Consider the following 17,670-nt stretch of genomic DNA (forward strand, 5'->3'; position numbering starts at 1 on the left):
GGACTAGTTTTTGATGCACTTATGTATTTTGTGTCAAGGAACTGAAGGAGAACCCAAGCGCAGGCAGCGGGGATGAAGGGGTTAACAAGGATTTAATTCACAAACAGGAACAAAACAAAAACCCACGATGGGGTAACAAAACAACAGGGGACACGATAAACTGATAACTAAACACACTTGATAAGAACACTCACAAAGGTAATTTACATTTAGCTGACTGGAACATGAACAAATGAACTCTCAGTACAGGAAACATGTACAACGAACGAGCAGAAGACAATGAACACGAGGATGTTTTAAAGGGAGACAGACAAAGGATAATTAACAAGGGTCAGGTGCGGGTACTGAAACACTCAGGGAAGGTTAACGAGGAAACGAGATGGCGGGAACAAAGACACGGACCAGAGAGAGAGCAAGAAAGCCGATCGACCCAACATCTCTCTCTCACATAAAACAAAAGACTTTGTCATGAATCTGCCTCAAGACCAGGAATAGACATGACATGAAGGCAGATTCATGACATTTTGTTGCCTATGTTGTTATAATTGCTTCCAATGTTTCCTCATCTGTAAGTCGCTTTGGATAAAAGCGTCTGCTAAATTACTAAATGTAAATTAGTATTTTACTGTAAAGTATTTTTACCTGGTAGCACTATCCTTCTTATAGATCTTGAGATATCATCTGAACATAAACATGTATTATATAAAACAGTGTAGAACTAAATTAGGTGGTAGAACTATCCTTCTTGTAGATCTTGAGATGTTTATCCCTTGATTTTGAATGCAAAAACGATCAAAAAGAATCAATAACACAAACATTAAAGATTTTCCTTAACACCAGATCGTAAAAAATCAGTCAGAATGGAAACCCAAACTTTTTTTGGTTCATTGTCTTAAGCTTATACATTGTTAGAACACATCCATTAGAGGTGCTAACAAAAAACAATCCCCCATTCCTCCATGACCAGGAAGAACATGGCAGGGCATGTCATTGAATCAAAAGTGGCACAATGATAAGAATTCTGAAGTCTCAAACACTTTCATGATTTGTCGGCTTAAAGTCTTAAACCAGAGGTCAACTCATAAATAAAAAAAGGAAACAACACACTCTTAAAAGAAACATCACATAAGAACATTTTCTTTTTCTCTCTCTAATTTAGATAGATATCCCGTGCCTATAGGGAGCATTGAACACTAGGAACCTGTTTGAACACAACTATATAACAGAATAAACCCCAGTCCAAAAACATCATGTTGTCATCTAAAAAAAACACAGTTGTACAATTACAATTTTAAATTTTAATAACGTGGATTGACAGGTTGTAAAACATAAAATACAGTATACAAAATGTATGTGACATTTCTTTCAACAAAAACTGCAACATAAAAGTAAAGCTGTTTAGTTACACGGTATCATTTTACACCAGAGCAGATTAGCACATTCATTTGTACATTCAATATAAATCAATGTAAATAAATCGGTAACAGTTAATAATAATGTGCTATTTGTAAACAACTAGATAATGCATTAGCTACCATGAACAAACATTAAACAATACTTCTAAAACATTCATGTTAATTTTGCATTTACTAAAACGTTTTATAAATCAAATATTGTGTCTGTTAACATTAGTAAATGCTCTATGAACTAACATGAATAACTGTATTGACATCGACTAAAATTAACAAAGATTAATAAATATTTTTGAAATTGTTCATTGTTATAGCCGATTATAACGTTAACAAATAGCACCTTTATCGTTACTAATAAATCAAAGCTTTGGGGTAGCTCAGTCTTCATCCACACTGAATAACTTCAGTAGAATCAAACAAAATACAATACCACATACAATTCGTTTGTGTTTAAATATATAGTTTATACGAGTCTGGAGCACTCCTGGTATCTGCTTTACCTCCAGTATATTTCCCTGCATCATTTCATTGGTGTAACAGCCTCCATTTCTTCTCACCATATCTTCTACACTTCTAATTATATTCTCCACCTGAACTGTGTTGTTCCTGTAGTTGTCCTGACTGTTCTTCCAGTATTTATTATCAATAACATGACAGCCACCTCCACACTTATCAACAAACCATTTCAGTTCCCTGTTATCTTCAACAAAATCATTAATAGTTTTACCAGAATCAAGTTTATCACCGTGAGTAAAGACAACGATTGAATATCTAAGAGTTTCTTCTCCAAACAATTCATCCAGGTACTTCAGTACATTTTGCTCTCGTTCTGTTGTTCTTGTAACTCTTAAAACGATCATGAAAGCATGAGGTCCTGGAGAACAGTGAATCATGCATCTCAGTATTTCTCTTTTCATGATTTCATCACTTAGCCTGGTGTTAAAAAGTCCAGGTGTGTCAGTAACAGTGAGCCTGCAGTGATTTATCTCTCTTGTTTCTGACTGACATTCAGAAGTTACTGAACTGGATGCACTGGAGGAAGTGAAAACATCTTCTCCAAGTATTGTGTTCCCGGTTCTGCTTTTTCCATCTCCAGTTCCCCCCAAAAGCGCAATTCTTAAATCTTTCTCCTGTGTTCCTACAAAGAGATTTTGAACATTACAACTTTACCAAAAACTCTCAAAATGTATTTTTTATGAGACTCTGATGCTGTCTAATTTACGCCATTTGTGATTGATAATCATTAAAGCACATGAACTTTAAAAAGAGAATCACCCACATTGATAAGCTATTTACTATAAACGCTTTAATATTTCATGAAAAATAAGAATATAATTTTTTTATTTCACTGGGACTTTAATAAACGCACTGCAATTGGATCCTCAGCCTCTTGAGTCTCGGTGCAGTTTGTAATAAGATTACAGTTAAAAGTTAAAAGAGACAGCAACATTGCAATATACATTCTGAAATATATTTTGTAATGCATTTAAAATAAAGTAAATGTAAATTTCTTCATTCCAAAAAATACCCACCTTTGAATTTACTCAAAAAAGTACATATTTTCCAAAATCTTACTCAAAGAAATGTAAAATATAAATATACCGTGACACTCACTTCCCATCTGCATTTACATTCAGCAGACACTTTATCCAAAGTGATTTACAAGGGATAGGTTATATAAAATATAATCTGTTCTTTCTGGTCTTCCGAGTAGTAATACCAGTCTAGGCTAAAATAAAGCTTCATGTTTGTCTTTTCACACATTCATTAGTATCAGGTTGGTCAAAATGTCTTTGTGGGGTGGGGTTGGATGGCAGGCTAATACCATGCTTAAGTCCAACAGAAGGTAATGAAATCACCTTAAATCATGTGTAGTCTCACCAAATTTGTGCTCCCATTCACTTGTATTCATACATATGTGAAAATGGTAGGTAACATTTAATCTCTGTGCCAGTTCAAATTTGACAAATTCTCTTGTTGAAGTTATTTTTGTATTGATAGTTTATTGTAAAAAAAGCTCCAGTTGACAGCTTTACTTAGTCTGAGCACTCAGACATTTACATTTACATTTATTCATTTGGCAGACACTTTTATCCAAAGCGACTTACAAGTAGTTTTATACAGTGGCACATTACTGCAGAGCAATCAGGGGTAAGGTGCCTTGCTCAAGGGCCCTTCAGTCATGACCTGCTGGCACTGAGATTTGAACCAGCAACCTTCTGATCACAAGCCCAACGCTCTAACCCCCAGGCCACAACTTATTTTAAATAAGAATATATAATTTACTATCATAAAATTTGATGACTGAAATTGCTAAATCATAGTTATACAAAGAATGACTATAGCTTCAAATGTCATGTCCTTCAAAAAAACTATGGCAGTGTAACCACAAATGAACGAAAAGTTATGTCCGACCTTCTCCACACTTTCAGCAACATTGACCCTAATGTGAGCTTCATTTGATCCTTTCATAATAAGTATCTTTTTTATTTACACACCCAAAACCCAGAAAAACAGACCTGCAAAGCTTGACATCTTCTTAGATCTTTGAAGGTGTTGTACGGTAGACGTATAAATGTCCTGGAAATGATTTAGATGGTTTATTTGTTTTTATACACTGACATATAACTGGAATAGTCTGTAAAATATACAGGTTTAAATAGTATAATGCGATGAAATCAAGTACAAAAAAATAAAAAATGCACTGTTTAGCAAAGCAAACAAATTAACAGAAAATTGTAGACAAACAGCAGAAACATTTTACATAGTCATTTAGAAACATACCTCTCCAGACAGTTCTCTCAGGGCAATTGACTCTCAAGGACAGATATAAGGGACTGCATCTCCTTGCCTTTGCCTTTGCCACTCCTTCATGACGGGCAAGGACTATATAAGTACTTTCGTACCTTCGCAGGAATCATGACTTATTCAAGATCAACAAATGGTGTCAATTGATTTGGGAAAGGTAAAAGTTAAGTATTTTTCTCTGGTAAACAATTACAATAATGTAATAACAAAAGTGCCACAATCTGACTTTAATGTATAAATAAAGAGCGTGATTATTTTGAATTACAAATGTTTCTTCAACATTTTTTTATAATTGCTGCTGTTACCTGCTGGTTAGTTCATCTTTCTTTCTTATTAGTTATAAATTATGAGTACAGTGCATTTGTCCTGCATTAGTTCCTGCATAACTACCTATTACGTATGAAACAGTATTATAAAGTGTTACCTTGTACCCCAATAAAGTACTCGATTTAAGTATAAATAAATAAATGATGTGAAGAGGGGTAAGATGTGGGTGTGGGTACAAGATATTGTGGATGTATATTTGTTAAGGAGTGTAGCATTCTTTAAAGAAATACATTAATTTATGTTTTCTGCTGTGCTTGTCGTTGAAAGTTAAAGCCCTTTGAGAGTTCTTGCAACTGTCTGGACAGGTACTTTCTGTTATTTTGTTTGCTTTGCATAACAGTTAGAAAACACCTCACTCACTTCAACCTGCAGTCAAGCAATATTTTAAAGAAAACATACAAGACTATACAAGTTTTATGTCAATGTATTATTGTTTTATTTTACATTTCCAGGACATTCATACGTCTACCGTACAACACCTTCCAAAGACCTAAGAAGATGTCAAGCTTTGCAGGTCAGTTATTCTGGGTTTTGGGTGTGTAAATAAAAAAGATACTTATTATGAAAGGATCAAATGAAGCTCACATTAGGGTCAATGTTGCTGAATGTGTGGAGAAGGTCGGACATAACTTTTCGTTCATTTGTGGTTACACTGCCATAGTTTTTTTTGAAAGACATGACATTTGAAGCTATAGTCATTCTTTATATAACTAGTTTGATTAAGCAATTTCAGTCATCAAATTTTATGAGTGCGGTGAATAAAAATAGTGTAAAATGGAAGGCGGACATGAATGTGATTGTACTTTATAATAATAATACAAAAATTATGTTTATTCCAGCCCTTTTGCAATTATGAATATATATTGACAGTGTTTTGGTAAAAGTTGTAACGTTCATAATCTCTTTGTAGGAAAACAGGAGAAAGAATTAAGGATTGTGCTTGTGGGGAAAACTGGAGATGGAAAAAGCAGCACAGGGAACACAATAATCGGTGAAGATGTTTTCACTTCCTCCTGTGGAGCCTCTTCAGAAACTTCTGAATGTAAATCAGAAACCAGAGAGAGAAATCACCGCAGAATCAATCTTATAGACACACCTGGACTTTTTGATACCAAACGAAGTGAGAAAACCATGAAAGAAAAACTACTGAGATGCATGATTCACTGTTCACCAGGACCTCATGCTTTCGTTATTTTTTTTAAAGTCGCCAGATTCACTGAACACGAACGAGGTGTTGTAAAGCAACTGAATGAATTGTTTGGGGTAGAAGCTCTAAAATATTCATTGATTGTCTTTACTCACGGGGATGACCTTGAGCCTAATCAAAAAATTCATGATTTTGTTAAAGGGAATGGTGAACTGAAGAGGTTTGTTGATAAGTCTGGAGGTGGCTGTCATGTTATTGATAATAAATACTGGAACAACAGTCAGGACAACTACAGGAACAACACAGTTCAGGTTGAGAATATAATCAGAAGTGTAGAAGATATGGTGAGAAGAAATGGAGGCTGTTACACCAATGAAATGCTGAAGATGATTCAAACAATGAAAGAGGAAGAAAAGAATAAACAAGGCCAGCCAAAGAAAGAGGAAGAAAAGAAGATACAAGGCCAGACAAAGAAAGAGGAAGAAAAGAAGAAACAAGGCCAGCCAAAGAAAGAGGAAGAAAAGAAGAAACAAGGCCAGCCAAAGAAAGAGGAAGAAAAGAAGAAACAAGATCAGCCAAAGAAAGAGGAAGAAGAGGAGAAACAAGACCAGTCTGAATGGGACTGGACAGATTTACTCACAGAGTTGATTCTATATGTTGCAGGATGGAGTTTTAAGAAGCTGCTGGAGGTTTTTTTTTTGGAGTGAATAAGACGGATACTTTGTAGCTATTTCCTGTATACTGTATGAACTGGGATTATTTAGCAGTAACTAAATTTAACTAAAGAGCGTTTTGATTTGGTATGATTTTATAATTCACCCAACATTGTGTTTCTTTATTCTTTGTCTCGTCTTATATGTAACTTCATGTAACTGTTTGCATTTCCCTGGTGTATGTTTGGATTGTTATTAAAGATTTGGATTGCAGGAAACATAGAAGTGCAAGTTTTATGTCGGTGTATTATTGTTTTATTTTATCTGCAGATGGGTAGAATGGCATTTGGTCCTCTGGTACACCTCCGATGGGGCAGAATAGTTTCTTCCGCTGAATTTCGCCCATTGGTGTAAACTGAAAGAAAAGTGGTCTATTGGTCAACATTAAACTGCCAGTGGGCAAAATAGTGCTCTCTGGGTCAACCCTGGAGGCCCGGGTACAGTGAGTTGTGGGGTAAGTGGGGGGGAAGGGGTCCCTTTGGGCACAGTTTGACAAAACACAAGATTCACCTTTTTATGACTTACAAAAGAACATGTTAAATTAATAATTATATATGTACAATGTAAAACAGTGATAATAATGAACAATAAATTGGTGGTTAATCTTAGCCATACCTTAATTTATTTGCAACATTTTTTGTCCCCATGTTTAGTTGCCCCTGATGTCACATGCCCCAAGTACTTTAATAGCAGGATCAGATTTTATTATCAGTTTCTCTGTCATCTCTGTCTGATAAAACTTAAGCGTAATCTTGTTGTGCTAAAGTCTACTTTGTGTTTTTGTGCCTCCATGCTCTTCGTTGTGCTGCATTTACCAATAGAAAAATATAAATAAAAAGTTTGTTTTAAAACTGACGTCTTTGTCATTTGCAAAAAGCAACAATAGATGCAACAGAATAATAAGAATATTTAGGCCTATTTGGCAATAAATAAAGGAAGGCAGTAATAATAACAAATTGCACTATTTAACCACCTAAAAACAACAAGGGAACGGGAGTAACGCATTACAAAAGTAACGATATTACAGTAATGTATTCGTCTTGCTGTAGCAGTAATATTGCTATTGAAATTAGGGTATCTTATTATACCGAAACTATTTGTTCAATCAGTTCACAGACAAATTAAAAAAATAAAATAATGTACACTAACCATCTCTCTCTTTCTCTCGGGTAGTGGTCTGGCTTTTATTGACACTAGTAACTTTGTATTAGCACCTATTGTACTTTTGCTCTTTTATGACATATGGCTTATTGCTCCCTGAAGTCGCTTTGGATAAAAGCGTCTGCTAAATGACTAAATGTAAATGTTAACAACACAGAAAAATCTGCGATCAAAATGCTATGATTATTAACCTGGTTCCGAAAGTAAGTTACGCGTTTCACCATGTCATCAGGCTATAGGTTGCATTAGCGATTGTTACATTGTATATTGCGCCAGATGTATTTGTCCCGCCCCTCCTGCGATGTGATTGCACAACCGAGTAAAAGGTGACATTTATGAACACAATCATTATGCATTAACACATCGCCCCCCGCTGGATGTATATGTCAGCAGCACTAAACCATATATTAGCATTTCAGAATGCATACACTGCTGAAAAAACTGTAGAAACCATCACATATATTGTACTGGGTTCAATGGTTATGACAGGAATTGTATAGGTTGTTATGGAAACAAAACTTGTTTCTGGTGGATGGTTTGGGTTCTATTGATGAGACCATTAAATCATACTCAAATAATGCACAAAACAGGTATTAATATAACCCAGTTGAGTTTGAGCGGAAACCATTAGAATTTCTATTGTGTTTTTTCAGCATTTTGATAAATAAGGAGTGTAACGCATTACAATTCAAAGACAGCAATATTGTAATATAACTGTAATGATTATCTATTGTGATGAGTACTAATTGATTCCTGCAGATGGCAGTAATGTGTTGTATAAGATGATGTGCATTTGCTAGAGGAAGTGGTTGTTGTAATGGACATATGTGTGTGTTCCACATGGAATAAAAACCTGCTATTCCTCTTATCTTTATTTGTTGTTTCTTGAACAATACAATAACCAGTTACTTTTAAATTACAGTAACAAGTAATTTATTATGAATTACATGTTGGAGGTAACTTGCCCAACACTGCTAAAGGAATGCACATTACATTGCAGTATATGACGTCACGTGTCTTTACGGGATATGTGTTTTTGAAGCCTCGTGTAAACCAAACATTTCACACTTTGTTAATGATTTTAAAATATATGTTATGGCACTGAAACAATTGGATTACTAAAAAGCTCTGAAAACATGTAATAGTTTAAAAGCACTTGACTTTAATGCGTGTTTTTTTTCTGTTGTTTGTATTGTTTTATTTATTTTTTCTCTCTCTTTCTCTCTCTCTCTCTCTCTGGCAAATGTGATGTACTATTTTTGTATTATGTCTCTGGAAATAATAATAATAAAAAGGATGTGTTTTTGAACGCACGCACAGATTCCAGTAAATCATGGATAAAATCTCAGGATCCCGGGGAAATTCCTGGACACATTTTCTGTGTATTTTCCAGGGTCTCTGTATGAAAAGGGATTCATTCCTGAAACAAAGAGAGACTTTTCATTTGTAGTCCTTTTCGGCTTCCGTTTCCGCAGAAATCGCGCGACTTCCGCCGTAAGTGTCAAATATGGCCACGTCTAGACTGGAGATCAATTTTATCAGATTATTATCACGCTGTGAGTCTTTGGCTTCAGACAAAAGAGGCGAAACGGAATGGAGACTCGAGAAGGTAAAATATTAACACTGAAATGCCTTTAATGTTATGTTCTTATGGTGAATACTTTATTTTAAAAACAGTGAATATTCTGCATCTAAACAACCAAGCCAATACCATCAACCCCATTTATGTGAGACTAAACTACTTCAAAAGCAAGTGTGTGTGTGTGTGTGTGTGTGTGTGTGTGTGTGTGTGTGTGTGTGTGTGTGTGTGTGTGTGTGTGTGTGTGTGTGTGTGTGTGTGTGTGTGTGTGTGTGTGTGTGTGTGTGTGTGTGTGTGTGTGTGTGTGTGTGTGTGTGTGTGTGTGTGTGTGTGTGTGTGTGTGTGTGTGTGTGTGTGTGTGTGTGTGTGTGTGTGTGTGTGTGTGTGTGTGTGTGTGTGTGTGTGTGTGTGTGTGTGTGTGTGTGTGTGTGTGTGTGTGTGTGTGTGTGTGTGTGTGTGTGTGTGTGTGTGTGTGTGTGTGTGTGTGTGTGTGTGTGTGTGTGTGTGTGTGTGTGTGTGTGTGTGTGTGTGTGTGTGTGTGTGTGTGTGTGTGTGTGTGTGTGTGTGTGTGTGTGTGTGTGTGTGTGTGTGTGTGTGTGTGTGTGTGTGTGTGTGTGTGTGTGTGTGTGTGTGTGTGTGTGTGTGTGTGTGTGTGTGTGTGTGTGTGTGTGTGTGTGTGTGTGTGTGTGTGTGTGTGTGTGTGTGTGTGTGTGTGTGTGTGTGTGTGTGTGTGTGTGTGTGTGTGTGTGTGTGTGTGTGTGTGTGTGTGTGTGTGTGTGTGTGTGTGTGTGTGATATTTAACGTAAAATTGTCCTTTTATTTGGACAGTGACATTTATGGTTTTAATTGATCCTTTTAATGTGTTTAATAAATTATATATTATTTAATAAATGAATCTGGTATGTAATGGCATTTCATTTCTGTTTTAAGTATGTTGGTGCTCTGGAAGAAATGCTTGTGGCTTTAAAGAAGAGTCCCAGGTACATTCAATGGGTTCACTATTACAACTATTAGCCGTAGGTCTTTTATTCATGTTTTACTATGTGAACAAACTAATATGACAATAGTAATAATTGAGAGTGATGTTTAAATGATTTATACAGGAGGTTATATAGATGACGAATCATTTTTCTGATTCCCTCAGCAAACCAATGCCGGAAATACTGACGGATTACACCCGCAAAGTGGACTTCCTCAAGGGTCTCCTGGAGGCTGAAAGACTGGTCAGTTATTAAAATAATTTATCCATGTATATAGTATCTAATGTTTGGTCACGTACAAGTGTTTCCTTTTTTTCGACATTGTTTATAGCCGTCTCCGGCAGAGAAATCTTTAGCCAATCAGTTTCTGGCTCCTGGGCGCACGCCTACAATATCCAGCGAGAGAACGCCAGCCAGCAAGACAGTGCACATACAGAGCAAAGCACGATGTGCTGGAGAGATGAAGAGGGAACTGATGAGCACGGTATGACTCTTGTTCTCTTCTAACTACAACTGTGATGTAATATCAAATAAAAATTGATTAAATCTAGCTGAATAAAATGTCGTCTTCCGTATTTTAACAGGGGGGTTCCAATTCTGGTAAGTATTATTTCTAATCTATCTCACTAATATTGCATCAAAGGACAATCCAGACATCATTATTGACCTTTTCCTTTCTTTGTCCTCCGTGAACAGGTTCATTTGATTCCGATCTGAGACACAGAAGGTAGATTACTATACCACATTACTCCAAATCTCTTGTTTTAATTGAATGTCTGGTGAAAAACCCTGATAAATCCTCCCTCTCTTCTCCACGGTTCTTCAGGAGCATCCCTGTGGACGAGCGACAGTCCGCCGCCGAGCTGGACTCGATTCTTCAACAGCATCACAACATACAGGAGAAACTGGCTGAAGATATGTTAAACCTTGCACGCAACCTGAAAAACAACACGCTCGCTGCTCAGAACATCATTAAACAAGACAACCAGGTATGATGCCTTGATTTATGCACAACTACAACTGTTTATGTATAGGAAAAAGGATTATTTATGACTTATGAATTTATTTTGCATTACCAGGGTAAATCCTATATGATGTTACAATGTCTGTCCACTAGAGGGCGCCAGTATATTAGTGATACAATCTGCTAACTGTATATTGAACTTTCAAAACTAAATGATATTTGGTCAAGCAAATCTAAAATGTTTTCCTTTGTATTTAGACACTGACTCAGTCCATGCGACAGGCCGACATGAACTTCGAAAAGCTCAAGACGGAGTCCGAGCGCCTGGAGCAACACACTAAAAAATCCGTCAACTGGTTTCTGTGGCTGATGCTTATAGTCGTGTCCTTTACTTTTATAAGCATGATCTTATTTATAAGACTGTTCCCGAGACTCCGATGATGTTCGACATTAGAATAGACTAGATTTATTTTATCTTCAGTAGCGGATTAACAGATAGACACTAGCCATGGTCTGATATAGCTTCAAATTCAGCTGTTGTCAGATTATCAGATGACACCCTCTGTTTTTGTTCCCAAGAAATGTTCATTCTTTCCTGCATGCCATTGGGATTGATATTGTGATGCTCAACAAATTCAGGTATTTCAATTCATATCCGCATACATCATTTGCTATTAAATATCCATATTTGTCACTTTCCCATGTACGATGGATATGTAAACGGACCGTGGCTCTATTCTGATTCTTGTGAGCTGTTTTAAGGTCTGGGTAGGCTTGTCCAGGCCTGCTGTGTCAATCAGCTGTACAGGAAGAGTTCTGGCAAGCATCGGGAAGTATTTTTGCTCATTGGAGGCACACTCGGCTCAGATAGGAAAGGCGGATACAGAACGGCCTCAGGGAACTCAGCTGGAAAATAAATGCCCCATATTTAGCTGCCCGGTTACTTTAAGATCTATGTGTGCCTGCAGTTCCCTATATACCACAAAGCCCTGCGCAGTATTAAGGATTGCTCAGATATGGTGATCATTCATGTCATTGGTTAACGTCTGTGTTTATTGAGCGTTTGGTCTATTGATGGGTCTAAATGTGTCGGTTTCCGTGGACTATCATTGATTATTCGGTGTGTGTTGCTCATGTTGGTTTTGATTGTTCCACCTGACCCCAGAACAGCCATATTGTTGTTTTCCTATCAAATGGGTTCCCGATGAAGTGGTAATGAAGGTATTTGTGAAACTAACACACAGGATTGTGGGTAATTTAATAAAATAATTTTTGCAATCCACTTCCTTGTCCTCTGTATAATTTAGACGTTTTATATATAAAATATCTCATATATGAGATTATTGTAGTAAGACTTTGAGTTTTTGTAAAGCCTAAATCGAGAGCCACAAACAAGGAAAGACGATCTTCATAAAAGTTTATTTTATCGTTTTTATCGTAATTTTATAAGTTTAATTATTACTTGGGTTATAAGTAAAAGTCATAAATGACCAATCATTTCACTGAGAAAAGTGCAAAATCATATTCTACTGTATTCTTAGATTTTTTCCTCAAACATATTCAAAGATAGTAGGATAATATAGTGAGCTAAATTTACGTATGTAAAATATGCAATTTTCCTGAGTGAAATTATTGGTATTTAAAAGAAAATGTAAGACTTTTATCTATACCCGAGTTATTATTGTTAGCGCCTTTGCCTTGATAAATTGTATTAATTAGTTTAGCACTTGTAAAGTTTTATGTAACATTTAACCCTCTTGAATAAAGTTCCTTATTGCCCCCAACTGTTGTTAGATTATGTCCCCTAATACTTATCATAAATCATTGTTACTGTGACAAGGCTCTTCATGGGGATCCAAAAGTCCAATTTTACAAAGCAAGTCGATCCACCTTTGAAGTTTGGAGTAAAAGGAGTAAATAAAGCGCCTGCAAGTTTTAATTTAGTAGTTCCTGCCGTCTTTACAGTGTACGCTCTGATCCCGGCGTGGGCTGAAGGTGGCAGGTTATTCGGGGTGAAGGGATTGAAGCGACACCTCTGCAGGCCCGCGGGCCCCCGCTCTACCCCAGGAGAACCCAGCAGGTGCTGCGGGTTCCTGGAAACCGCTTCAGTTCACAAAGGTTTGACACAATGAACCCGGCCCTCTCTGGAATCTGTTTAGCATTTGTATTAGTGAACAGTTGTGCTGCCAGACCTCAAGTTTGAATCCTGAAATGCAGCGTGTTGTGTCTTCTCATGGTCAAATGTTTTCTTCAGCTTTGATAAGAGATGGAATGTGAAGGACGTTTGTGGCCAACAAACATCACTCTTATTGGCAAAATAAGCAAAAATCATTAGGAAATAAAGTAAAGATCATGTTCCTTGAAGATATTTTGTAAATCTCAATATTTAGATTTTTTTGCACCCTCAGATTCCAGAGAATTTAAATGGCTGTATCTGCGCCAGATGGTCCTAACAACTCATACATCAGTAAAAAGCTTAAACTAAAAGAATGTACCCATAAGACCAGGGTCACATATATTTTAAAGAATGTTGGTAACCAGACAACATTGACCTCCATTGACTTTCAGTGTATGGACACAAGACATTTCTCCAAATAACTTCTTTTCACTTCACAGAAGTCAAGTTTTAGACATGAGGGCGGATACTTAGTGACAGAATTTAGATTATTGGTTGAATAACCGATTTTAAAATCTGATAGGTCTAACAGAGATCATCTAAGAGAGCAGCTTGAGTTGTGTTCAGCTTTTTTTTCTTTTGACAGAAGTCAGTGAAGACGTGATACTGCGGTGCGTGGGGGGTGGAGAGCTTGTTTGAAACAAAGTTGTTGCAACAAGCCCCAGCAGGGAGGCGAGTGTGGGAACGTTGTGCCGCTTTGGTCCTCCCCATCTCCTCTCAGAAGGAGCCGGTGTAATTATGCCGCTGGTCCTTCAGGATGGGCGGTTTGGGGAAATCTGCTCTCCTGTAAACACTTATGGAGCGCACCACACAGTTGTAGGTGTGGTTAAATTATCCACAGACAGACAGATTATATAAAATAAACATTATATAAACAATGTAAATATAAACTAAACACTATAAATATTAAATTTTTTATGTAGCTAGTCAATAGCAGATCCATTCATTTAACAATACAATATCAATATCCCACCTGCAAAATCTCTTGTTATCGACACAGGGGTTTAAGTAATGGAACAGCGGATCAATATTTGCTCGATCAATGTTTGTTTATACGCATTTGACATTTGCTCAGTTGTGTTCCTTTAGTAAAGTGTGGTTTATATGTCCCTGTGCAAATCAAGGTGTGGCCGGATGGATCAATATAACACTTTTCTCCTCATGCAGATATAGAGCTGTTATAAAATCATAGAATAATAAATGACAAAATTGATGTTTTTTATTGCACTGATTATCAAGCATAACTATGTCATCAGAAATAAAAATAGAAATTGTATCAAAGCTGTTGGGGAGCTTGTTTTGGAAGCATGTGACACGTGCTTTGACCATCCGACCGAACGACGTGTGCAGCCGGCTGGGTTAATAGAGGCGCACTAATATGATCACAAATGATTTTGGATTACTGGTGTCAGGTCAGTATATGAACGTTAATATACACATAGATCAATTACATCTTTTCATCAACCAAGACGTGCCCGTGTGCTTTCACAGATTAAACAGTCCAATTACATTACAATTTTTAGTAAGTAGGTGGATGTCTTCATCCTTGTCAAGTGCACAAATCACATGAATGGCAAACTATTAATATAATAACTATTTATTGTTCCATCATCACATGTTTATATTTCTGTTTTGGGAAGCAGGTACATTTGCATAATTTGAGGAAATTGAGGGAATATTTAACATTTCGCTTTAGTTGTAAACTCTGTTTAAAAGCATTAAAATCACTTTGTAGTAATGAGAATAGCATAATTGAATTACATTATAAGTTTACATATATACATTATATAGCCTATAAACAGAACAGAATATAATAGAACAGAGTAGAATAGAATTGAATAGAACAGAATAGAGTAGAATAGAACAGTATAGAGTAGAACAGTATAGAGTAGAATAGAATTGAATAGAACAGAATAGAGTAGAATATAACAGTATAGAGTAGAACAGTATAGAGTAGAATAGAATAGAGTAGAATAGAACAGAATGATCACGACTTCCGTGAACCAGCTTCTACGTTCTACAGAATTCTCCGACAGACTCCATGTCAGACTCGTTGATCCGCCCCGTGTTTTCTCGCGCGCCGCCGCTCTACCCCAGCTGACTGGCAGCGCTTGTTTACTGGTGGAGAGGTACACAGGGAGAGACGAGTGGGGGGAAACCATACCGCCGACAACACGCGAGAAGTTTTCCCACTTTTAGGCCATTCCCACGCCAACGAGTTCAGCTAAACCGCACGCCGAGGTCTCGCGGACCGAATCGAGAGGTTCCGTGGGCAAACCGGAGGCGCGCCGAACGCGAGTCTGTTGATTAACAACGTGGAAGATTCACGCAACGCGGCCGAGACGCGCGTACGCTCGCACACTTCGGCAGCATTGTGCTGGGAGCGAAGGTTTCGGGGGAATACCAATATCACATTTGTTTTGCGTCGGAAGACGTTGAAAAAACACGAAAGCGTGCTGATATTTAATGTTGCGGCTCGTTTGAAAGGAGAAACGCAGAAGTCGCGTTTACGCGGAGATGTCCATTTTCCGACGCGTCTTGAAGGGCGAGCTGTCTCCATAACAGAAACATTTGGCAGTGCGCGAAACCTGTGGAATAAGGCCTGTTTATTTGCACCTGTTCTCTACACATCCGACACTTTTTTTTAAAGATTTTATCCTTTGGGAAACACTTTCTGATTTTCTGTAAGACGTGGACATCTACGACTAAGATACCCACCCTGGGCTTTTATTATTTAATAACGCAACCTGGTAACGGATACCCTTCAAAATAGGGTTATGAAACAATCGCAAGGTGCCGTACCCTTGGGGGTACCCCTAGTTTCTTAGAAGTGTGGATGTATACAGAAGAAATGCATACGTTTGATTCCTCATCATCTACTGAAGGCGAAACGATGCATCACAACAACAGTTGAAAATGACTTTTATTTGTTTACGCAAGATCATGTTATTTAATATTGACTTCGCCCATGCTGTGTAGCAGGCACTAGTGTTACTCCAGTAGACTGGACATTATCTGAAGCGAAGCACGCCGGACCCCTGGGTCCCCTTCTTAGGGGGTCTCCTTTAACTTGTCTCCGGGGCTGACACGGTTTTGGGGGCAGTTTGTTTCCATTGTTTTTCATCTAAACCCCATTTTGGATTGAATTTCCAAAGCGAAGGAAAACGCGTCGCGAGGAATAATGCGGCTGGACGCCTCTGTGGTTGTTTTGGTCACGCTCGTCTACGTTGTGTGCCAGTGCGGATCGTTAAATGGAGAAAGTGAGTACAGCGCAATTTAATACAGACATATGTGTGCGGCCATGTTATTGTACTAATTCAGCTAACAACACGGGGGACTTGTGGAATTCACTCCGCGCGGACGGCTTCCAAATGACTTGAGGAGGGGTGTTTCTCACACGTGACCGATTTCGTTTAGTCGCCGCGCCGAAATACGTGTTTCCAAGCTGTTATTCGAAGGCACTGATGGTTTATAACCGAAACGACATCGCGGTTGTAGCGGAGTATTTCACGTTTGAAGTCAAACGTGTGTTTTAACGCGTCGTTTTACCCGCTTCCTTACGAAATGGGCCGTTCCTGAGGCCTGGCGTTCTGCGCGTCAGCCCGAAGGCCAGATTAGCGCTCGTGACTGGACTCGGCGGGATTCGCGCGAGCCCGCCGGTTGAATTCCAGTCGCGGGGACGTGCACGCAGGAAGACGCACGTTCTGTGTGGAAGCGTGTAAACAAGTCGAAGCACTGAAGAGATTCTCGGTTTCCAACAAACTGCTTTCGGTATTTTATATAAAAATGTTATTTGTGGATGGCATTTTATGATGTATATATATAAATACATCTCTATATATTTTAACTGTCACCCTTATGTGGTTGTTGTGTATAATGAATGTCTGTCATTTTGTTTTTTTACTTTGTTTATGTGTTGAACTGGTGGATTTTCAGATAAAAATTGTCCAATTTATGCAGAAAAAATAAGAGGAATTGTAGGGGGTTTAATGGTTATAGTGGGATTTTTATTGGTTATACTATTCTCTGTGGTTGTTTGGTGTCAATGTTTGTTTTTTTTTTTTGTATTTATACTTTAAGGTTTTCTATTTCTGAACATTATCTTATATTTGGGAATCGTCACCTGTTAATGTTTTTGTTATAGCTGATGCTTTAGGGAAATGCGGGATTGATTTTATGATCTGGACATATTTGGATGCGTTCTAGAGATTCCTTCATATTGCGAAGTGGGAAAATGCACAGAAATGTTTTATCTATATTAGATTATTTTGTTCTTGCATTATTATGACTTCAAAGCGCTTGTTACTAAAACGAATCTCATTGCAGTATTACTCTATTCAGCCATAACTTTGCTCCATTTGATGAAACCAGCGGTTTGTCTGTTTGTTTTTTTAATCTCCAGT

General features: G+C 37.6%; 4 protein-coding genes across 4 annotated transcripts in view; 3 read left to right on the forward strand and 1 right to left on the reverse strand.

Moving 5' to 3' along the window:
- Positions 1-1,789: 1,789 nt before the first annotated feature.
- On the reverse strand, positions 1,790-2,639 carry LOC306903010 (GTPase IMAP family member 9-like; the record flags this gene model as incomplete). The annotated part of the gene is made up of 3 exons (XM_079471930.1): positions 1,790-1,813; positions 1,913-2,576; positions 2,635-2,639. 3 exons carry the CDS (start codon positions 2,637-2,639, stop codon positions 1,790-1,792), a joined length of 693 nt encoding a protein of 230 aa, XP_079328056.1.
- Positions 2,640-5,108: 2,469 nt separating this feature from the next.
- On the forward strand, positions 5,109-6,624 carry LOC306903011 (GTPase IMAP family member 9-like; the record flags this gene model as incomplete). The annotated part of the gene is made up of 2 exons (XM_079471931.1): positions 5,109-5,165; positions 5,418-6,624. The coding sequence occupies 2 exons, from the start codon at positions 5,109-5,111 to the stop codon at positions 6,399-6,401; spliced, it is 1,041 nt and encodes a 346-aa protein (XP_079328057.1). The 3' UTR covers positions 6,402-6,624.
- Positions 6,625-9,039: 2,415 nt separating this feature from the next.
- On the forward strand, positions 9,040-12,372 carry use1 (unconventional SNARE in the ER 1 homolog). Its single transcript, XM_079472207.1, has 8 exons — positions 9,040-9,177; positions 10,078-10,127; positions 10,292-10,370; positions 10,459-10,611; positions 10,712-10,727; positions 10,824-10,854; positions 10,954-11,116; positions 11,350-12,372. Exons 1-8 carry the CDS (start codon positions 9,076-9,078, stop codon positions 11,530-11,532), a joined length of 777 nt encoding a protein of 258 aa, XP_079328333.1. The 5' UTR covers positions 9,040-9,075; the 3' UTR covers positions 11,533-12,372.
- Positions 12,373-15,281: 2,909 nt separating this feature from the next.
- Positions 15,282-17,670, forward strand: part of insrb (insulin receptor b) — a 44,477-nt gene continuing 42,088 nt past the window's right edge. The window contains exon 1 of the mRNA XM_079470829.1: positions 15,282-16,527. Coding sequence (XP_079326955.1) covers positions 16,449-16,527 — 79 coding nt within the window. The 5' untranslated portion in view covers positions 15,282-16,448. The remainder of the gene's footprint in view (positions 16,528-17,670) is intronic.

This window comes from Barbatula barbatula (genome assembly GCF_947034865.1).
Source record: "Barbatula barbatula genome assembly, chromosome: 13".
Classification (NCBI taxonomy): Eukaryota; Metazoa; Chordata; class Actinopteri; order Cypriniformes; family Nemacheilidae; genus Barbatula; species Barbatula barbatula.